Source organism: Thamnophis elegans, chromosome 1, assembly GCF_009769535.1.
Source record: "Thamnophis elegans isolate rThaEle1 chromosome 1, rThaEle1.pri, whole genome shotgun sequence".
Taxonomy (NCBI): domain Eukaryota; kingdom Metazoa; phylum Chordata; class Lepidosauria; order Squamata; family Colubridae; genus Thamnophis; species Thamnophis elegans.
Window position 1 is genome coordinate 171,126,541 of NC_045541.1, and position 23,181 is coordinate 171,149,721.

The 23,181-nt window shown below is 44.7% G+C and overlaps 1 protein-coding gene across 1 annotated transcript in view; it reads right to left on the reverse strand.

The window, feature by feature from the left end:
* The window catches only part of MYO1F (myosin IF), a 76,593-nt gene that overhangs the window by 1,610 nt on the left and 51,802 nt on the right, over positions 1 to 23,181 (reverse strand). Inside the window, exons 16-27 of the mRNA XM_032212078.1 lie at positions 22,309 to 22,390; positions 20,458 to 20,564; positions 19,414 to 19,512; positions 17,025 to 17,169; positions 14,493 to 14,607; positions 14,110 to 14,279; positions 10,313 to 10,458; positions 9,029 to 9,175; positions 6,206 to 6,354; positions 4,899 to 4,985; positions 2,673 to 2,886; positions 1,624 to 1,793 (exon numbers count right to left, since the gene is read on the reverse strand). Of these exons, the coding sequence (XP_032067969.1) occupies positions 1,624 to 1,793; positions 2,673 to 2,886; positions 4,899 to 4,985; positions 6,206 to 6,354; positions 9,029 to 9,175; positions 10,313 to 10,458; positions 14,110 to 14,279; positions 14,493 to 14,607; positions 17,025 to 17,169; positions 19,414 to 19,512; positions 20,458 to 20,564; positions 22,309 to 22,390 (1,631 nt within the window). The remainder of the gene's footprint in view (positions 1 to 1,623; positions 1,794 to 2,672; positions 2,887 to 4,898; positions 4,986 to 6,205; positions 6,355 to 9,028; positions 9,176 to 10,312; positions 10,459 to 14,109; positions 14,280 to 14,492; positions 14,608 to 17,024; positions 17,170 to 19,413; positions 19,513 to 20,457; positions 20,565 to 22,308; positions 22,391 to 23,181) is intronic.

Sequence of the window (23,181 nt, forward strand, 5' to 3'; positions counted from 1 at the left end):
TTTGTTTGTCAGAAGTTCTCAAAAGGGGATCCCATGATCCGGGGAGTCACTGTGACCGTCATAAATATGAAGTTGTCAAAGCATCCGAATGTAAATAACGTGACCATGGGGATGATGCAATGGTCGTCAGTGTGAAAAATCGTCATGAGTCACTTTTTTTCAGCGCCGTTGTTACTTTGAACAGTCACTAAATGAACTGTTGTAAATTGGGGACTACCTGTATTTACAATAATTGCAGCAGCCTGTAATCATGTGATCACCATCTGCAACAGAGGTGGTATTTATCAGGTTCTGACCAGTTCTGGAGAACCAGTAGCGGAAATTTTGAGTAGTTCGGAGAACTGGTAAATACCACCTCTGGCTGGCCCCGCCCCCATCTATTCTCTGCCGCCTGAGTCCCAGCTGATCGGGAAGGAATGGGGATTTTTGCAGTAACCTTCCCTTGCCACGCCCACCAAGCCACACCCACAGAACCAGTAGTAAAAAAATTTGAATCTCACCACTGATCTGCAACCTTCCCAACTGGCTTCTGACAAGCAAAGACAATGGGGGAAGTTGGATTTGCTTAGCAACCATGGGATTCACTTAATAACTGCAGTGATTTATTTAAAAACTCTGGCAAAAATGTCATAAAATGAACAACTAATTTAACAAATGTGTTGCTTAACAACAGAAACTCTGGCCTCAGTTTGGTTGTAAATCAAGAACTAAGATAAAGTTAAGGTTCCCCTCGTACATATGTGCTAGTCGTTCCCGACTCTAATGGGCAGTGCTCATCTCCGTTTCAAAGCCGAAGAGCCAGCACTGTCCGAAGACGTCTCTATGGTCATGTGGCCAGCATGACTAAATGCCAAAGGTGCACAGAACGCTGTTACCTTCCCACCTAAGGATTTAAATCACCAAACTGCTGACCTTTCTGATCGACAAGCTCAGCGTCTTAGCCATTGAGACATCGCATCCCTATAAATCAAGAAGTACCTGTACTTAAAATGTTTCTGTATGTAACCCAGATAGAAAGAATGTTGTGTCTCTGCAGAATTTTTATCCCTCCATAAATCTATGCAGACATATTCACCCCACTAAATTTTCAAATAAAAGGTAAAAGTTCCCCCTGTCCAGTTGTGTCTGATTCTAGGGGATGATGTTCATGTCTGTTTCTAAGCCAAGGGAACCAGTGTTGTCCAAAGACACTTCCGTGGTCACGTGGCCAGCATGACTATACATCGAGGTGCACAGAGCACTGTTATCTTCCCACCAAAGTGGTACCTATTTATCTACTTGCATTTGCATGCTTTTGAACTGCTAGAGTGGTAGGAGCTGAGGTAAGTAATGGGTGCTCACCCCGTCGCATGATGCTTGGGTCTTGAATCTGGGCTGTCTGATTTCCAGCTGACAAACTGAGCATGTTTAACCGCTGAGCCATCGCGCCCCACTAACTTTGCAACTATTCGCACCTTAAACCACTCCCATGTTAAGCTTAAAGGCATGTATATATCAGAACAGAAAGTCCTGGATTCCCACTTAGGATATTTCCCAGCCGCAAGTGTGGGGATTTCCATTTCCCTGCTCACAATAAAACAATTGGTGAGGTACGACAACTGGGCCAGAGCGAAGTCCCCTTACCTTCCATCAAGAGATCTATGATGTCGCCCACATTGAAACTCAGTTCGTCCACATCCTGGCTAACATACCGGTACAAAGCCCGACAACGTGGTCCGGAAATCTTGGGTTGTGGTTTGGGCCTTCCTGCAGCAGGAGGTGGCCTTTGGCTAATGCTTCTTTTCCTTTGTGTCCTGAGATGTTGGAAAGAAAAGCGAACAAGTTACCCAAGATCTCATCCAAGCTTAGTTGGTGTATTGCTCTGTCTCAGACCAGCAAGGTGGATCACAAACATTTTGGGGTTCAGATGCAACAACCACAGCTGTGTGACTATTTTTAGGCTTTTTGGAGTCCTTGATGCTCTCTGAGTTCGGTTGTTTGCTTGCAAACATTTCATCACCTGACTTGCTAATATCATCAGTTGTCAGAGTTTGTGGCAAAAATAAAATTCAGAAAGCACAGTCAGAGAACTGATTCAGCAGGATTCATCAACTTCTTTATATACATAAATAACACATGGATAAATGTACACAATACAAACAGCAGATTCTTCCAACGTGATAGAGAGGAGAGATTGTAAGCAAGTTCAAACACAGGCAGGCTATACAGAGAATAAGTTTCTTTTAGTTTCAGTTCAGAGCAAAGTCACACCCAGACTCCAAACGGTTTCAGCTCCCATTGGCTGACCATGTTACTAAGCCTTATTCATTGGCTGACCTTGTTACCACGTCTCTGCCAGTTCATGAATATTCTGAAATCAATACACTGATGAGATCATCTAATTGGGTAATAAAGCATCTGCAAGCAAATACCAAGCTCAGAGAGCACCAAGTATTCTCCAGGGCAAAATAAAATGTGAATGGCAAAAATGAAAAAAATAATAATTAATTTACTTTAAATAATTAAGTAGTACTGTTACATTGTCTCATCGCAAGCTGTCCCACAGTAAGTTGGCCATGGCGAGTTGTCCCAATCCGAGGAAACGGAGACGAGCAACCGCCCTCTAAAGTTAGACACCACTGGACAGTGGAAATCTTTAGCTTTTTTAAAAAAAGAAACAAAGTAGTACGTACCCAGCCATGCCCTGGTCGGGGACACTGAGGAACTCCATGTTTTGATCTGGGGGTACCCTGGCCTTTGGCCGCCGTGCCATATTTTGTCTTGGAAGTGCCGTGGCGGGGGGACCTGATCCAGGCATTTGGGGACTGCAGTAGGTCATCTCCTGTTGCCTGGTGTTGTAAGGAAGTTGAGCAGCTCCATTCCTGCAGATCACTGATTGATTTCCTCCTAGAAGGGGTCCAAACAGCAGCCTTATTAAACCATCTGCTTTTCACCTATTAGTTGTTCGGCAGATAAGCCGCCCCTTATCCCTCATTTAGATTCTGTAGGAGATCTGGGATATGTTTTGGGAAATGTGCTTTTATAGGGGTGTTAATTCTTAAAAGTTTTAGAGGTCCCTCAAATTCTTAAGAGAGCCTAAGACTATGCAGGCTTAAAATTATGAAAGTATATAGTTCACTATGTTGGGTGAATTTTAGCTGCTAAACTTTTTAAATCAGTGTTTCTCAAATTTGGTAACTTTAATTTGAATTTCCAGAATTCAAAAAGAGGATTTGGGGAGTTGAAGTCCACACATTTTAAAATCTGCATGCTTCTCTCTGATGCATAGACCTAGAAGATGATACCATTCTTTATATAAATTTTAAAAAATCATAGAGGCCACAGCACACCACAAACAGGCATAAATGCAGCCCAGTGTTCAGCTGGCCAGTTGCCAAGTATCCAAAATGCACATGTGATTGCATTGGGACAGATGTCAGAATATCAGCACCAGGTTGTAAGTATCTTTTGAGAGGTAATCTATCATAACTTTGGTTGCCAAACAGCTGGTTGTAAATTGAGGACAATTGTATTATATCTCGATAGTACTGGTACATATTTTATATCCCTCCATCAATACTCTCTGCATTCCTCTATCTCCAGCTGTTTGCTAAGATTTAGGATAAAGGGTGAACACTCCCCTCCCCCACACACAAATAAAGTAAATTCAGTTGTGTATAGACCTCCACCACACTTCCAGTTCTGAGGGGGGCTGAGAGTATAGCCATGACATCAAGACGACCAGGACTGAATGTTTTAGCTTCTGGTCTGCTTGTTTTCCTACTTTAATAATAGCTGTAGGAGATGTCCAGGCTGAGACTGAGGGGGGAGTCAAACATGTCATAAGTCATGAATCCCTTTGTGCCCACAAGAAATCTAAATCCAGCCCATCTTGAATTCCTTTTACTCTTACCTCCCGCTAATTTCCCCCTGGCTGTTAGTAGTTCAGATTCTTGTAGAGAACTTAAGCTTTCAATATATCTTGATACCTATTTGAACTGTCTCCTGATTTTCCTGGCATTTGACAATAGCTTCAAACACCGATTTTTTAATTTATGTTCAACAATAAAAAAGGAAGCCTATTACTCTAAGTCAGTGATTTGTTTCTGCATATTAGTGATGTCATGTCGGGTACTCCAGGGGTCACTGCAAACAGGCTGGGAGGTTTGGCTGCAGATTTTCTATTCCTGGCTAAACCACATTTCCATTCATCCCTCAGCTAGTCTCTCAAATGTTCTCCTTACTTGTCTCCTGTGTAACCCTCTCACAATAGTCTTAGAAGTTCTAGGCTGCATAAACAGAGGGATAGAATCAAGATCACGTGAAGTGTTAATACCACTTTATAATGCCTTGGTAAGGCCACACTTGGAATACTGCATCCAGTTTTGGTCACCATAATGTAAAAAAGATGAGACTCTAGAAAGAGTGCAGATAAAGAGCAACAAAGAGGATTAGGGGACTGGAGGCTAAAACATACGATGAACGGTTGTAGGAACTGGGTATGTCTAGTTTAATGAAAAGAAGGACTAGGGGAGAGATGACAGCAGTCTTCCAATATCTCAGGGGCTGCCACAAAGAAGAGGGAGTCAAACAATTCTCCAAGGCACCTGAGGGCAGGACAAGAAGCGAAGGGTGGAAACTAATCAAGGAGAGAAGCAACTTAGAACTGAGGAGAAATTTCCTAACAGTTAGAACAATCAATCAGTGGAACAGCTTGCCTCCAGAAGTTGTGAATGCCCCAACACTGGAAGTCTTTTAAGAAGGTGTTGGATGACCATTTCTCTGAAACGGTATAGGATTTCCTGCCTACGCAGGGGGTTGGACTAGAAGACCTTCAAGGTACCTTTCAACTCTGCTATTCTATTCTATTCTATTCTACGCTATGCTATTCTATTCTAAGTTGAGCACAGACTTCCTACCTCTTGGAAGTGGCGCAGCAGCTCGGGATGGCGCTGAGTGCTTGGGAGGACGCCCTCTGCTTTGCTGGATTTCTTTCCGGGTTGGCTCTATAGGATGAGAAGAAAAAAAACCATGAAGGACGAAAGGGTTGAAGATGGAAGTTCTCCGAGGGCATTCTTTAAACTGGGGCTAACCTTTGAGGGTCCCCAACCATACCGCCTCTGCAGAAGCACAGTTTTCTCTATGAGCAACCAGTGATTTGAGGCCAAGAGTGAAAAATGTTTTTCAAGTACTTTAAGGATACAGATAGTCCTGGATTTACAGCCACAACCGGCACCAGGATTTCTGTTGCTGAGCAAGGTGGTGGTGAAGTGAGCCACACTCAATTTAATGATCTTTTCTGCCATGGTTGTTAAGGGAATCCCTGCAACTGTTAAGTAAATCATGCTATTATAACCACTGCCTTTGTGTGTTTGTTGCAAGCTGGCTATGATGGTCGCAAGTGATGATCATGTGATCTCGGGGACGCTGCAACTGTCATCACAACATGCCGTTTGCCAAGTGTAAACTTTCTGATCACGTGACCCTGGGTATGCTTATCACACACAACGAATCAGGGTTGGGTGTGACCTTGGAGGCCTGGGGGTGTGGTGTGGCCCGGAGTGGGCATGGCCATGGTGGGCGTAGCCATGGTAGGCATGACATGGGACTCATGTCGGGGGCACCTGTGGTGGCCAAGTACTAAGGCAGGACTTCCTTGAGACCCTCCCTCATTACAATCTCCTTCCTTCCTTTCTCCCTCCCTCTCTTTTTTCTTCTTTTTCCTTCCCTCTTCCTTCTCCTTTCTTCTTCCTTCCCCTCTCCTTATTTTTCCTTCCTTGCTCTCTTCCCATCTCTCCTTCTTTTTCTTTTGTCTTTCCTCTTTCCCTTCCTCCTTTCCTTGTCCCTTCTGGCATGCTCCTTTTCTTTTCTTTTTAGTTTCGATAGCCCAGCAAAAATGGAGCTCGGGAGGTCTGTGCGTGGCTCCCCGTGCCCCGTTTTCAGCCACGACGGCCTACTGCAACTCTCTGCCAGCGAAACGGAGCTCGGAGGGTTGTGTGTAGATGTCTCCACCCCGAGTTCAATTTTTGCTGGCAGAGGCACCACGAGCCAGTCCTTTGCTGTCTCCAGGCCGGCCTTGCAGGCCAGATCTAAGCATCCTGTGGGCCTTGAGTTTGACACCTAGGAGACGTTAAACCAAGGCATTATTGATGCTGGAAGATTCCGCTGACCGGGTTCCTTCTTGGCCGCTCTTGTTGGCCTCTCAGACAAGACCCCTAACACTTACTGGAATTCTTAGGCAGCCCACTCCCGATGCTGACACAAAGATTCTTTCCGGATGATTTGAGAAAAGCCACGTTGCCTGGACCATTCGTAAAAGTCACTGTCCGGGTGCCGCCTCCGCCCCAGCCTTCCTTCTTCACACGGAATTGTAGTCTGAAATGAAGAAAGTGGAAGACAATCTATGTTACAACACTTAAGGCAGGGGTCGGCAACCTTAAACACTCAAAGAACCCCCAAGGTCCTAACCAGAAGCACCCCCCGCCCCCATTCAATTCTGGAGCCAACTGGAAGTCTGGTTTCGCTAGAATCTTCTCCTAGCGCGGCGTCCTTTTTCCTCCTCCTGTCCTAACCGAAAGCCCAATCAATTGTAGAGCTGAGCGGAAAACCATAGAGTCTCCTCCTGGCGCGCCCTATGCCCCTTCCCCTAAACCAGAAGCTCCTCTCAAAACTGTGGTGCCGACTGGCGACAGGGAGCCGCAGCAGAGGATTGAAAGAGCCACATGCGGCTCCAGAGCCAAGCGTGGCTGATCCCTGACTTAAGGTTTGCCAAGTTCTTAACATGGGATGAGGCAACTTCTAAACTCAAACCCTTCTAATCCTATATTTGGGAGCTGACTGAGCTGCCTTTGGTGATTTCATCCAGGAGAGCCAAAATGGACCAGGCGGCAGGGCGCGCTTCAAGAATGACTCGATTATGCAAATCAGAATTAAGCCACTGTCACTGGAGATGGCGAGGGCCCAAAAAACACAGCTTTAACAGGAGATTACACAAACGTATGCATGAGTGGGCCATAAGTGATTAGCAATCAACGTTATTTATATACAGATAGTCCTCAACTTACAACCATTCATTGAATGACTTTTTGAAGTTACAACAGTACTGAAAAAAGGGACTAATGATAATTTTTGACACTTATGACCCTTGCAGCATCCCTTGTGTGCACATGATCAGAATTTGGAGGCTTGGCAACTGGCATGTATTTACGACGGTCGCAGTGTCCCAGAGTCACCTTTTGCAAACTTCTGGCAAGCAAAGTCGAGGGGGAAAGCAGATTCCCTTAACAACCATGTTAACTCAAGAGCTGCAGTTATTCACCTAAGAAGCATGGCAGGAAAGGTTGTAAACTGAGGCAAAACTCACTTAACACCTGTCTTGCTGAGTAATGGAAATTTTGGGCTAAATTGTGATCATGTCACAATTTAGAGATTATAGCAGAGATTACACTGCCTGAGACTTCTCAGGAAACAACAACTGAATGAAGCACTGCTGGTGACCTTCTACCGCTGCACCATAGAGAGTATTTTAACTTACTGCGCCTGTGTATGGTTTGCCAATTGCACAGGGGCAGATAGACCAGCGCTCCAGAGGGTTAAGGTCATTGCCCAGAGGATCATTGGGGTTGCCCTCTCCCCTCTTTGGAAGAGCTTTATAGCTCCCGCTGCCTTAAGAAAGTTTAAAACCTTCTCAAAGATCCATCTCATCCTGGGCACTTTTTTTTTTGAACTATTACCATCTGGCAGACGGTACAGGATGATAAAAACAAGGACAAATAGGCTGGAAAACAGCTTCTATCCCAGGGCAGTAACTATATTGAATTCTACGTTATAGTGCAATATTAACGCAATACTCACGACCTTTCTTGCCACAGCTGTTAAGTGAATCACTGCAGTTCTCAAGTTAGTAACATGGCTGTGAGGTGGACTTGGCATCCCCATTGACTTTGCTTGTCAGAAGGCTATAAAGGAGATCACATGACTTTGGGACACTGCAACCGTCATAAATACATGCCAGTTGCCAAGCCTCCAAATTTTGAACATGTGACCATGGGGTTGCTGCAACGGGCGTAAGTATGAAAAACGGTCATAGATGTCTCTCTCTTTTCAGTGCCGTTTCAACTTTGAGGGAACAAATGGTTGTAACTTGACAACTACCTATATGTGTGAGAGAAAGAGGGTGAAGACAGCCCCTCCCTAATAAGTCACAGAGTAAATTGTAGGAGCAGAGAGCGGAGTCCGCCATCTGGCAAGACTTTGTCTGTAGGTATAAAAATAATAAAGAGCTCGGCTCGGAAGAATAACCACGCGCCATTCTTGGTTTTGAGCCTGACACTCAGGGGGCTTCTGACTTCCAATCCAGTTGCCAAGATTACTATACATACAATGTTTTTTAGCAGAACCTGAAGACCAGAGGTGATATTTCCTGACAGTTAGAACAATTAATCAGTGGAACAGCTTGCCTCCAGAAGTTGTGAATGCCCCAATACTGGAAGTCTTTAAGAAGTTGTTGGATAGCCATTTGTCTGAAATGGTAGAAGGTTTCCTGCCTAGGCAGGGGGTTGGACTAGAAGACCTCCAAGGTCCCTTCTAATTCTGCTATTGTATTATTGTATATTCAGCTGGTTCGAACTGGCTCAACCGAACATGTAGCGGAAACTGCAGGTGGGCCTGCCCACTTGCCCTGGTTCTACGCCGTCCTATTTAGGCAAGTTTTTGAGGCTGGGTGCATGCGTGGAGGGCGCCGTGCACACACAAAGAGCATGCACGGGAGGCCGGGTGCATGCATGGAAGGGGTGCGTGTGCCCACAAACCTACCGCTGCTGAAGATTGATGAATCTATAGCTAAGAGAATGGCAGGAAAAAAAGCAGGGCGGGGGGGGGGGGGACTACCAAGCACATTTCCGGCTGACGGTTGCTGTGGGAAACGGCAGTGACTGAGAAGCTGAGGGATTTTTTAAATTGTTTCCCATTGTCGAGGCAGGGAGCTGCTTTTGCTCTGAGCAGCAGATAATAAATTAGGTTTCCAAGCCAACCCTCTTGGTCTGCTCACGTGTCGCTGAAATGGAGCTGGAGTTTCCCACTGGTGGCTTCTTCGTAGCGTTTGCACAGCAGGCTAATGACTTCTGTCTTGAAGATGGATTCCAGGAGCGTATCTGCCTCGGCTTCATGCAGGATGAAGAAATCATCCTGTTTTGTGCTGGGGTGGAAAGAGTCAGGAGGGAAAAAAATTAAAAAGGAAGGGATGCCAGTTCTCTGAAAAGAAGGACAGATGCCTCGGAACCCCCGGGAACCCCAAATAATGCTCGTGCCAAACAGGGACCTCAGCTAGGGTGGTTTGGCTTGCAAGGATCCAGCAACAGTGGTGGGTTGTCAATTTTGTTACTACCGATTCGGGCGCACCTCACACGCGCTCGGGCGCGACACTTCTGCCCATGCGCAGAAGCGTCTGGGCGGGTGGGCGGAGCCTCCCCATCACCGCTACTGTCGGTTTGGCTGATCTGGGTCGAACCGGCAGCAACCAGCAACTACAAAAATCCCTTTTCCCCAAGCTCTTAAGACGAAGGTTTTTTTAGTCCTCTGGCCCAATTATGTGTCGCAGCTGTTAAGAGTCTGGAAGAAGCAATGGAGCCTGCAGATGTTGCAATGAGCGGGGAAAGCACCAAGAGAAGAATTGCAACAGGAAAGAAATCCCAACTTTGACCTTGGATGGGGGTGGCACTTCCCCATTCAAGAGTGACATGTGGTGGACATGCTCAAAAGCTAAAAAATAGTGTTCCAATATTTAAGAGGCTGCCACAGAGTGGAAGAGTGTCAAGCTATTTTCCAAAGCACCTGAAGGCCAAACGCGGAATAATGGATGGAAACTGACCAAGGAGAGATTCAATCTAGAAATAATGAGGATTTTGTTTTGACAGTCAGAGCAATTAACCAATGGAACAGAAGTTGTCTTTGGAAGTTGTGGGACCTTCATCACTGGATGCTTTCAAGAAGAGACTGGATTACTATTTGTCAGAAACGGCGTAGGCTGGATCTCCTGCTTGGGCGGGGGGGTGGGGTTGGACTAGATGATCTACAAGGTCCCTTCGAACTCTGATAATCTGTTAATCTCTGCTTGAAGATGTGGGGACTTCAACTCCGAGAATTCCCCAGCCTGGGGAATTCTGGGAGTTGAAGTCCCCACATCTTCAAACTGTCAAGGTTGAGAAGCACTGGCTTGGGAGATGGAGAAGTGGCTGGATGTTTGGACGGGGCAGCTGTTCCTCCAACATTAAGAATAGCGGGGGGGGGGGATGCTGTGGCCTTGCTGCCTTTCACAAGATGGAACGCAGCTCACCTGAGGGACACTCGGTTGACTCTTTGCACCTCCAGTTGCTTCTTCAGCACCTCCCGGATCTGGCCTTTCTCAGGCCCCTTTTTCACCTTCTCTCGGCCAATCAGATACAGGTGTTTGGGGGTTAAGATTAAGTCCCGCTTGATGGGCTGCGAAGACGAAAAATAAGAGGGTGAAGTCTTACAATCTGCTCAAATAAATTATTTTGTTTTTTTTTAACTACTGAATTTCAGAAAAAAATATAAAATACAAAGAACCAGGAAAAAAAAAACTGGTTTCAAGGGAAATCAGAGAAAGAGCAAAATTACCATATTTTTTGGAGTATAAGATGCACCGGAGTATAAGACGCACCATTTTGTACTCTGCAGACCTCCCCCCAAACAGGCCCGTTTTTCGTGAAAACGGGTCTGTTTTTTGTCATAAAAATGGGCATGCATAGCCTTTAGAAAGCTTATAGAGTGCTCCTAGAGACTGGCGGCCCCCCAAAATGAGCACAAAATGGCCCGTTTTTCGCTCATTTCTGCCGTCCCCAGCCCCCAGGAGCACTTTGGAAGCCTCCCAGAGGCTATGCATGTCCATTTTGGTGAAGGGGGTGGGATTTTGGGAGGCTGAAAATTCTGTATTCAGTATATAAGACGCACTCAGATTTTCACCCTCTTTTTTGAGGGAAAAAGGTGCGTCTTATACTCCGAAAAATACGGTAGGGGTTATAGACAAGAAGGCAAAAGGAAAGTAGAGGTAGTCCTCAACGTACAACCAATTCATTTAGTGACTGCAAAGTTACAATGTGTCAGCCTCTGCTTTGCTGTTGCTTCGACTGCCATGAAACGGGGAGGGAGGGCATGGTATTTGGGAGGGGTTACTCATTGTGCTGGAGGAAGGTTCGGGAGTTCAGCTGCCTGTCGGACTACGCGTGCGTAGGAGATTCCCGCCAGGACTAACGGCACCGACATGCCATCTTCGTGATGCCTTTTGAAGTTATCTCACACCTGACACTTGGGAGAATTATGATTGGACTGTAACTGTGATGCCAAGGGGTGGGGAATGGGCTATTCTATATATCAATCGCTTTCGCGCCTATAATCAGACTTCGCTTCGCTATGCCTTTAATCATTTATAATTAGTAAAAGTACACTTGATTTCTACTCATGGAGTCTCGTGGTCTTCTTTCCTAATTATCTAATGGAGAGGATCTGACACAATGGCACTAAAAAATTGACCTGTGTCAATTCACATTTATAACTGTTGTAGCATCCCCATGGTCACTTGATCAAAATTTGGACATTTGGCAACTGGCATGTACTTATGACGGTTATACTGTTCTTGGGGTCATGTGAACATCATTTCTAACTTTTCCCATCTGGCTTCCGACAAGCAAAGTCAGAGGGGGAAGCCAGATTCCCTTCATGGCTACATGATTCGCTTAATAACTGTAGTGATTTACTTAACGACTGTAGGAGGTTATCACCCACCCCTCTCCTAGAAGAATGAAAAATCCTAGGAAATATTGAAAAGGCAGAATGTTATATTTCCCTGGATAAGAAATGGAGAAACATGTTTTTAGGCAGGAAACAGAATCACTCTTAATAGCCCCCTCTCACCTTTGTTAATGGGCCATTAGGGGTCCTGAGCTAGTCTATTCTACATAATAAAGGTAGGATTAGCCTTCTACAGAAACTCACCACATGGCATCAGGGAACTCAATCAAGCTTGGGACTCAAAAAGATACACAACCAGAAAGTTAGCTAAGACACACACACACCACCCGTGGGAGTCTGACAACCAATCAGAATACATTTCTTACACAGGAACAGGAAACAGAGAGGTGGGGCCGAACGGAGAGTATAAAAAGCCCAGGAACTCTCAGCAAGCTCTCTTTTCTCTCGTTTCTTCTTCACCCAACATCTGGAAGCATGGAATCACCTTTTTCCCTAGGACCTCAAACCATGTGATCCTGTCCACCATTAAACCATCTTTCCAAGCAGCCTCCATGTTTCCAGTGTCTTTTCCCCCCCACTTAGAGCTGAACCCAGAAGGACATTTCTCCCAACAAGACTATGGCAAAAAAGGTCATAAAATGGGGCAGGATTCACTTAACAACTGCCTTGCTTAATTGGAAATTTGAGGCTCAATTTTGCTCATAAGCTGAGAACTACCAGTATAGGAAAAAAGATAACTTCATTACAGATAGAAGCGTAAAATATAATAACCATTTGAACTCAAGTAAACCAGCCTGACTATCTTCCCTTTCCTTCAAGTTTGCTGCCAGCTGCCATGGAAACAGAAGGGGGGGGGAGCAATGTGTATTTGGGAGGGGAAGTGTGCAGGAGGTGTGAGATTAATTTCTGAGAAGCCATGGGTTGTTTCACATCTTTAAGGCCAACCGTCTTGAGATAGGCATGCACAAAGGAGGATCGGTACACCTGGAGATGTTCCCAAAACATCTTCCTGGCCGATGATTGGTTGCCTGGCTACTGGGACTGGGTGGGCTCTGGGGTTATTTTCAATTTATCTTTGTGTGTGTGTTCACTTCACACCTTGCCTGGGCTTTTGCTGCAATCGGTTCTTTCCTAGTAAAAGTACCTTTTCTCTATGGAGTTAAGTTTTTTTTTCCTGGGGATTGATCAGGGGCAGAGGTGGTATTCAGTCGGTTCGGATCGATTCACCTGAACTCGTAGCGGAAATTGTGGGTTCCTGATGCCGTGTAGTGAGTTTCTGTAGAAGGCTAATCCTATCTTTATTATGTAGAGTAGACTAGTTCAGGACCACTAATGGCCCACCCCCGCCCCAGCTCTATGCCCTCCTATTTAGACATGTTTTGGAGGCTGGGCGCATGCACAGAAGGCATGCAAGAGCAAAGCACATGCATGGAAGGTTGGGCGCATGTGCAAAAGGGGCGTATGCGTCTGTGAAGTGTGCATACATGTACGTGGTAAACCATGGTAACAAAATGTGAAGCCCACCGCTGATCGGAGGCAGCCCTGACACAAACCCTTAAAAAATGTTTTTGAAGCTGTTTTAACATTTTGAAATGTTGACATTATATTTGGGTTGGTGGAAATAGACACCGACAATAATGGAAAAAGAAAGGGAAAGAGGAGAGAAAGAAAGGAAGACAGGGGAAAGAAGAAAGAGGTAAGGAGAGGAGGATGGAAGGGAGAGAAAGAGAAGGAGAGAGGGTAGGAAGGGGATGAGGAAGAGTAGGAGAAAGATAAGGTAAGAAGGAAGGGGAAGGAGGGGAGGCAGGAAGGAAGTAGAGAAGGAAGGGAGGGAGAAAAGAAAGGAAAAACAAGGTGGTGTTACAAAAGGAGGAGGAGATGATAAATAAAGCAACCCAAACTGCATATTATAACCTATTAAAGGAAATAATAAATTTACAAGAATGATAAATGTAAATAAGAATAACAATTATGTGAATGTATACTTTAAATCAGTGGTAGTCAACCTGGTCCCTACCAGCTTTCATGGTGGGCGGTAGGGGTTTGCTGTAACTCTGCTTTATAAATTTTATAAAGTTACTTCCCTACTTTATAAATCACCATTACTGTGGAACCGGTGGGTGGTTAAATTTTTTTACTACTCACAGAGATACAAAAGTGGGCGGTAGGTATAAAAAGGTTGACTACCCCTGCTTTAAATGGTATGTAAGAGAATAAAAAAAATAAAAAAATTCTTCAGGGGAAAAAAACATTTTGAAACTCTTGACAAATGGCAAGAATTCTTCCAGGTTTTGGAAAAAGAGGTCAACGTTGGAAGCTTTTGGTTCTTCAGCTCCTGGTAAATGACCAACTCCATCTTACCTTAAACCGCCTGTCGTACTTGGTGACTGAATCGGCAAAATCAATTCTCTCCCTTCTGGCCAAAAACTTGCGCAGTTCTGGTTTGTCTTCTAAACCCAGATAATCACCCATGAAATTTCGGTTGATGCTGTTTCTCCGCCTCTCTTTGAAGTTGTACAGGATATTGGATGCTTCATGAAGAAGGGATAACAGGGGAAGAGCAGATCATGAAGTGCAGTAGACATGAGTGGTTCTGTAGAGATCGTTATGACTGATAATAATGTTATTGATTATTAACACGAGGGGGAATTTGCAATTCACGCCCATTCGTATTGGGGGGTGGCCAGGTGTGGCCTCACTAGTGGAGTACCATCATGTCCTGGGAACAAGGACCTCCCTCCTACCTTCTTCTCGCATCTGCTCATACTTCCTGACGGCGATGTGACGGCGCCATGCTTTCTGGATGACCCGGGCGTACCCGTCAAACTTTCGTTCCCGCATCTCCTCTAGGAGGAAGAGCTGGCAGCAGAAATAATCATCATCATCATCAAATGAAAACAGGAAGAAGAGAAGGGCAAAAAAACCTTTCCTTTATGCTTTCTAAAAACTTCTCCACCAGTCCTATTGGGTAGGCTAGACCAGGGGTCAGCAATAGGCGGCTTTTGAGCCGCATGTGGCTCTTTCATCCGTCTGCTGCGGCTCCCTATCGCTCAAAATTTGCGTCACAATTGCCAATGTGTGATACCTGCTGCCATATGATTTATTGAGCTTTTTGAACCCCCAGTAGGCCAACTATGGATAAATCCAAAAAAAGGAAAGTTTCAGAAGAAAACAGAATGTTTAATTCAACTACATATGTTAGTTTTGTGGCTCCCAGTGTTTTCTTTTCTGTGGGAAACGGGCCCAAATGGCTCTTTGAGTGTTTAAGCTTGCTGACCTCTGGGCTAGACCAAGAATACAACTCCACAGGAAGGCTAAATTGAGATTTTATTGAAATAGCTTTTATTGAAATACCCATGATAACAGAATCTTGCAACCTGGACTGTGCTATCCCCACAGGCGAGGTATTCCCTTCCCTTCCCTACCGGTTCGCAAATGTGAGTGTGCGCGCAGGCGCTCGGCCTTCCCCGCATGTGCTTTTGGTGAAAAAAGGGCCTAAATCAGGGTTGAAATTCAGCAAGTACTGACAGAGTCTAGACCAGTGGTCTCCAACCTTGGCAACTTTAAGACTTGTGGGCTTCAACTCCCAGATGGCTGAGGAACTCTGGGAGTTGAAGTCCACAAGTCTTAAAGTTGCCAAGGTTAGAGACCACCGGTTTAGAGAACCGGTAGTGGAAATTTTGAGTAGTTTGGAGAACCAGCAAATACCACCTCTGGCTGGCCCCAGAGTGGGAAGGGAATGGAGATTTTGCTGTATCCTTCCCCTGCTACACCCACCAAGCCACGGCCACAGAACCAGTAGCAAAAAAATTGAATTTCACCACTGGCCTAAATGGGATGCCGTAGAGCTGGGGAGGGTGGGCGGGGCTACCCGCAATTTCCGCTACCGATTCGAGTGAATCGATCCAAACCTCTGATCCCCTCCCTTCAGATGTGAATTAGGGAGGTGACACTTTCCAAATATTATCTGCCTGTTGTGGACTGAAGATATGAGGGGTCCTTGGTGCTCTCTGAGCTTGGTTGTTTTCTTGCATACATTTTATTGCCTAAACTAAGTAACATCATCCGTGCTGAGCTACAGATACAGATAGTCCTCGACTTAAAACTGTTCATTTAGCAACCAAAGTTACAATGTCACTGAAAAAAATTACTTACGAACATTTATCACACTTCGGACTGTTACAGAATCCCCACATGGTCAAATTTTAGATCCTTGGCAGCCAGTCCTGGGATCATGCCATCCCCTTTTGCATCCTTCTGACCAGCAAAGTCAATGGGGAAGCTAGAGTCACTTAACAACCGTGTTATTAACTCAATGACTCCAGTGATTTGCTTAACAATTATGGCAAAAAAGGTCGTAAAATGGGGCAAAATTCACTTAATAACTGTCTCAGCATCAGAAATTTTGGGTTCAATTCTGGTCATAAGTCGAGGACTACCTTTATTCAACAACCCTGAATACAAATATTCTCTTTTATCAGTACTTATGCTTTTCCCTTTGTTACTTTAGTAATAAACCTTGCATACCTCCATCAAGGTTTCCTCCGTAACCCTCAACCTTGCAATTCAGCTTATAGATTATATATTTTTATCTGACATCAACGAAGCAAAAGGACCCTGTTTTTCAAAAGAGCTAAGGTTGCCTAGCTTTGTTCTGACCGAGGCTTCACAAAATCACGAAGCAGACTCCTTGTCCCGACAAAACCCCTTTTTATTAAGCTAATGTGAATTCCTCTCATTCCCATCCAGCAAAGTCCCGGCAAACAGTCTTTCAAGGGTGAATTTACAACCACAGACCTTATCAGGCTTGGAGAGCTGCCAGGCCGGTTTTCTTCCAAACACAAGGCTGTACAAGAAAATACTTGGCAAGGAGTCTCTGAGAGTCACGAACAAATCTTCATACTAATTAAGTGAACCTTGTTTCCTGCAAACTCAATTCCCCTTTCGCTCCTCTTTATTCCCTATGGGAGGGGCCATTCACCGTCCACCTGTGGCTTTACTCTGAGTCGGCCCTTGTTCCTTAGCTGTTCCCTTCTCCTGGCAGCTCTGTTCATGCACACATCGGGAACAGGCTCCAGCTGTTCTTCTGCTCTACTGATCTCCGACTCTGAAGGTAGCTAATAACTGTTGGACGGCCCTGGCCCCATCTCTGCCTCCGATGCATTCATCAGAGCCTTCCACAGACTCCAGGACTGGCCCATGTTCCTCCCCAACTTCCTCACTGTCTGAATCTGCCACCAGCTCTGCTGCCCCCTGGCAGGCCACAACATGCTTACCGACTCTGGATTCTTGACGAAAATCTTTGTGCGGCCCATCTGGTACTGATCCACATCCATGTTGACGGACCTTAACAAGTGCTGGACTCCTTGGCGTTCATCACCTTGCCACCTTGGCCAAGTTTCTGAGGTCAGGATGGCATACCTTAAGAAAGGAAGCATATGTATGTGCACAGATAATAACCTGAAAGTGATGCTAACATTCGAGGAGTCCATGACTGTAAACATAACCCGTTTTCTTCAGGGTCAGGAGGGTCCATTTAATTTTAGTGGGATGTGTGCCGATGTGATGCTGGAAAAATGCTGTTCCTTTCCCCCCATTCCACTTTCTCTCTTTCAGAAAAAAATCTAGTTTTCTTCTCTTGTTTTTTCCCAAACCCAAAGATTTAAGTATCTCAGAGTGGGAACCTCAATTCTTGGCCATTGACAACTGTCAATTCTCCATTATCCATTCCTGGCCATCGACACCTGTCAATTTCTGTCATCCGTTCTTAACCATTGACAACTGTCAATCCTCCGTCATCCATTCCTGGCCATTGACAACTGTCAATCCTCCATCATCCATTCCTGGCCATCGACACCTGTCAATTTCTGTCATTTGTTCTTAACCATTGACAAGTGTCAATTCTCCATCTTCCATTCCTGGCCATTGACAACTGCCAATTCTCTATCATCCATTCTTAGCCGTTGACAGCAGTCAATCCTCCGTCATCCATTCCTGGCCATCGACAACTGTCAATTTCTGTCATCCGTTCTTAACCATTGACAGCAGTCAATTCTCCATCATCCATTATTAGCCATTGACAGCAATCAATTCTACACTATCCATTCTTGACTATTGACCAAAGTCAAAGTTCCATAATCCAGTCCTGCTGTTCACAAAAATAATTATTTGGAGGGAAGATGTGAATGGCTTAGTACAGGAAGGTGTCCATAATTCCCCTAATTCGAGTTAGGAAGTGAAGGTGAAGAGTTTGAATTGATGAATGAGTCCCTTTTTCCTCCCAGCTAAACCTGGCCAAAAGGTTGACTATCCACACATTCTACCCTACAGGGATTAGCTCAATCGTAATAAGACTGAGTAATTCTTGGTTTTAGGTTTCCTTCATCCAGTTATTTTCCCCCTTTAATTTTGGATAGGGTTGTGCTATTCCAGACAAAACTGGTACATAATTTAGGGGTCCTCCTAGACTCACAGTTCCTGTTGAAGAAGCAGGTGGCAGCTGTGGCCAGGATAACTTCTGCCCAACTGCATTCTGTGTGCCAGTTGTGTCTCTTCTTAAACCAGAAGGCACTAATCGTTGTCACTCATACTTTGATCACCTCCTAAGTGGATTACTGCAATGTTGTTTTGGAAACTAAATTGACCCTATCTTCTTTGGTGCAGCCCCTTAGTTATTGGAATCTCATCTCTAGCCTACCTAGCCTAACCTATCTATTCATCATATCACCTATTCATCCTCCTCTATATCTATCTATCTATCTATCTATCTATCTATCTATCTATCTATCTATCTATCTATCTATCTATCTATCTATCTATCATCTATCTATCTATCTATCTATCTATCTATCTATCTATCTACTATCATATCTCTTTCTCTCATTATCTATTCATTCTCTCTCTCTCTTAACCATCTATCTATCTCTCATCATATATCTCTCTCTCATCATCTATTCACTTTCTCTCTCTCTATCAATTATCATTCTCTCTCATCTCTCTCTCTATCTGACTCTGTCTCTCTCTGTCTCTCATCATCTCTCTCTTATCTATCTATCTATCTATCTATCTATCTATCTATCTATCTATCTATCTCTCATCATCTCTCTCTCATCATCTATACATTCTCTCTCTCTCTCTCATCTCTCTCTCATCGTCTATTCACTCCCTATCAATTATCATTCTCTCTCTCTGTCTCTGTCTGTCTATCTGTCTGTCTCTCTCATCAGCTCTCTATCTCTCATCATATATCTCTCATCATCTATTAATTCTCTCTCTCCTCTTTCTCTCATCATCTATTCACTGTCTATCAATTATTATTTTCTCTCATCTCTCTGTCTCTGTCAGTCTCACTGTCTCTCTCTCATCATATCTCTCTCATCATCTATTCATTCTCTCTCTCTCATCTATCTCTCTTATCATCTATTCACTCTCTCTCAATCATCATTCTCTCTCATCTTTCTGTCTCTGTCTCTCTCTGTCTCTCTATCGCTGTCTCTTTCTCTGTTTCTTTCTCTGTCTCTCATCTATCTATCTATCTATCTATCTATCTATCTATCTATCTATCTATCTATCTATCTACCTACCTACCTACCTACCTACCTACCTACCTACCTACCTACCTACCTATCCTCTAACCAGTCTGATAACAACAATCTAACATCTTACCTTTGCAGGAATTTATGAAAGATTCTGCGATATGCAAATCCAGCTCGGCGGACTCGGATATTCTCCTTCAGTCCCAGGTACTCCACTTGATGCTTCACCCTGCAAGATGCATGTGTAACATAGCAGGAGGATGTACCTCTCAAGGACCTTGATTTTATGAAAACTGCTAACGAGGGAAGACGTCTTAGAAATGGGAGAGGCCAGGCCAATTAGCAAGCCTAGGTAATTCTCAACTTACAACTTTGCTTTAGCAACTGTTCAAAGTTACAATAGCACTGAAAAAAACTGACAAACAATTGATCCTCACCCTTATGACCATCACAGTGGTCACATGATCAAAATTTGGGTGCTGAACAAGCCTCATGGATTTACAACAATTGCAGCATCCCAGGGTCACGTGATCACCATTTGTGACCTTCCCACCTGGCTTCCGGCAAGCAAAGTCAATGGGGGAAGAGAGATTCGCTTAATGACCAATTGCACGATTTACTTCAGAACTGTAGTGTTTTGCTTAACACCTGTGGCAAAAACATTTGTAAAAATCAGGTGTGGTTCACTCAGGGGTGGGTTTCAACCGGTTCGCGGCGGTCCCTGCGAACCGGTTGGTTAGCGAACCCGGAAGTAAGCAACTTGCAGGAACGGCGAAGGGCCCGCCCGCCCGCCCGCGGTCCTTACCCGGTTTTGACGAGTTCTGCGCTTCCACGCATGCGCAGGATGCATACAGCGCCTGCGTGATCCTCCAGGAGCAGCTGGAGTGTTGCGCAGACGCTAGTACGCATGCGTGCACCGCGCACGTGCACGAGGACGCCGCCGGCCCTGTTCCAACCGAACCGGTTGGAACGGGGCGAGAAACCCACCCGTGGGTTCACTTAACGACCTTACTTAGTATCAGAAATTCTGGTCCCCATTGTGGTCATAAGTCAAAGACTACCTGTCACAGGATCGATTCATATCTTAAATGCATTTTAAGATTAAGTTTTGCTTTTGGTTCGTGGTTTTGATATGGAGATTTGTGCGGGCCATTAGTAACTCCTTCGCTCTTACCGACTCTCTTCCCAGTCTCGTGGCCTCTTCGTCTCATTGGGCTTAATGCAACGGATGTAATGAGGTGTACACTTCTTCAGGGTGTTCACAAGATCATTGGCTTGTTTCTGGGGAGATTCAAGATCCTTAGTGTTTACCCAATCTGTTCCACCACATTTCGTTTCAGATCACCAAGAATAAAGTACTTTCCAAAGTATAAAGGGCCTCCCAGAATTCTCCTTCTCAAATCTTAGTTTCCGTAGCCTTTATTGTCATTGTACATCATTTATGCAACAAAATTGGTTTAGCCTCTACTGGTGCAATCCAATAGGGAATAATCCTCATACAAGTAATGGGGGTGGGGGACAGGGGGAGGGAACTAGTCAGACATTTCCATATGTAGGTGGAGTGATTGTGAATGTTTGAATGTTTGAATGTTTATTTTATTTATATGCTGCCCTTTTCCCCTGAAGGGGACTCAGGGCGGCTCACAACTCAAACCAGGGAAGGGGGATACAAACAAAAATTAAAACGGCACAAAACAATGATAATTTAAAACACACAACAGTCATACCATTCGAGACGGGGGCAACAGCTCTTTAGCCCCAGGCCTGTCGGAACAGCCAGGTTTTAAGGGCTTTGCGGAAGGCCTGGAGGGTGGTGAGGGTTCGAATCTCCACAGGGAGTTCATTCTAGAGGGTCGGAGCAGCCACAGAGAAGGCTCTCCTCTGGGTAGTCGCCAGTCAACACTGGCCGGCGGATGGGATTCGGAGGAGGCCTAATCTGTGGGATCTAATCGATCTAGTGGAGGTAATTGGCAGCAGGCGGTCTCTCAAGTACCCAGGTCCAATACCATGAAGGGCTTTATAAGTGACAACTAGCACCTTGAAGCGTATCCGGAGACCAATAGGCAGCCAGTGCAGCTCGCAGAGGATAGGTGTTACGTGGGTGAACCGAGGTGCACCCACGATCACTCGTGCGGCTGCATTCTGGACAAGCTGGAGTCGCCGAATGCTCTTCAAGAGCTGCCCCATGTAGAGCACGTTGCAGTAGTCCAGTGATTGTGATTGTGATTGTGATTGTGTTTAGGAGTCTGACAGCCCATGGGCAGAAGCTGTTTTTAAACCTCTTTGTCTGGCTGGCTAGGCTTGGTGGGGAATGGAAGGATTTATACTCCTTGCGGATAGCTGGTCATTTGCAACCTTTTTAGAGTGTCCTTGAGGCCACCTGGATGTTCATCTGTGTTCCTCAGGGTCACCAGAATGGTGCAAATGGGTTGTGGAGTCTTCTTGGAACTGTTGAAAGGACTGCGTGGCAGACTGGAGAGAGGTGATGAATCCTTCCATTCCCCACCATCCAGTCAGAGCTGAAGAAGCTTCAGCTGGATGAGAAGCAAAACGTCTTCAAAGAAAAACCAGAAACTCCAGTTGCCTCTCGAAAAAGCACCTTGATCTTGACCTCCATGACCTGGATGACTGAGAATCTCCATAGACAAACATACTCCCAATTTCCCCACAACCACCCTGCAAGGTGGGTTAGATTAAGGAGGAGTGATTGGCCCAAAGTCACTCAGTTGGCTTTCATGTCTAAGGAAAGACTGGACCTCCCAGTCTCCCAGTTCATAGCCTAATGCTTTAACCGCTAGACCTGTTGATTGACAAGCTGCAGAGACTGCTTTTATTGCCCTCAATTGGTTCCTAGCATCAGTTGTTGGGGAACAAATTAAAAAGAAAATAATAGCTCTAATCCAATGGAAATTTTTTATTTTATTTATGTATTTATGTATTTATTTACTTATTTCATCATGCATGAATTAAATAACAGATACTAAGCTTAGTACATAAAATTATCTGCCACAATGTCCAAATGTACCTTAATTTTGGATCCAGCTGTAGTGGGCCGTCCTTTTTTGTCTGCATCAAGTTTTTCTGGGAAAAGCATCCGGATGAAAGCACTAAGAAATGGGGTGGGGGTGGGAGGAAAGTAAGAAAGAACTAGAATTTTGGAAACGGACATGTAAAAATAAACCACTGATGCAGAGTGTGATTGTATTTGAGGTGGTATTCCCCTGTATCTAAGGGGCAGAAAGGGATAAATTCTCCCTTGCTTGACTAACCCCGAATAGGCAACTATGGATTGGATAAAATAGGATAGGATAGGATAGGATAGGGTAAGGTAGGGTAGGGTAGGGTAGGGTAGGGTAGGGTAGAGTAGAGTAGAATAGAATAGAATAGAATAGAATAGAATAGAATAGAATAGAATAGAATAGAATAGAATAGAATTCTTCATTGGCCAAGTGTGATTGGACACACAAGGAATTTGTCTTTGGTGCCTATGCTCTCAGTGTACATAAGGAAAATAAAATACATTCATCGAGAACCATAAGATACAACACTTAGTGTTTCCAGTGCGTAAGCTCTCAATGTACATACAACAATAGTGATAAGTAACAAAGTTATAGTCATAAGGAGATAAGAAGATAGAGAATAGGGAGGATGAGAATAATGATGGTAATACTGCCTTTTTAGATAGTTTGACAATGTTGTGGGAATTAGCAGAGTGATGGCCTGGGGGGAAAAACTGTCGTTGTGTCTATTTGTTGCCACACGCAGTGCCCTATAGCGTATAAATATAGCCATATATTTATCTAAGATCCTCTTAATAAGAGCAAAAAAGGCCTTGTTGCCTAAGAACTCTCGTTGCTTTCTGAAGGCTGAAAGAGCATTGTACCACAAACCCCATCAC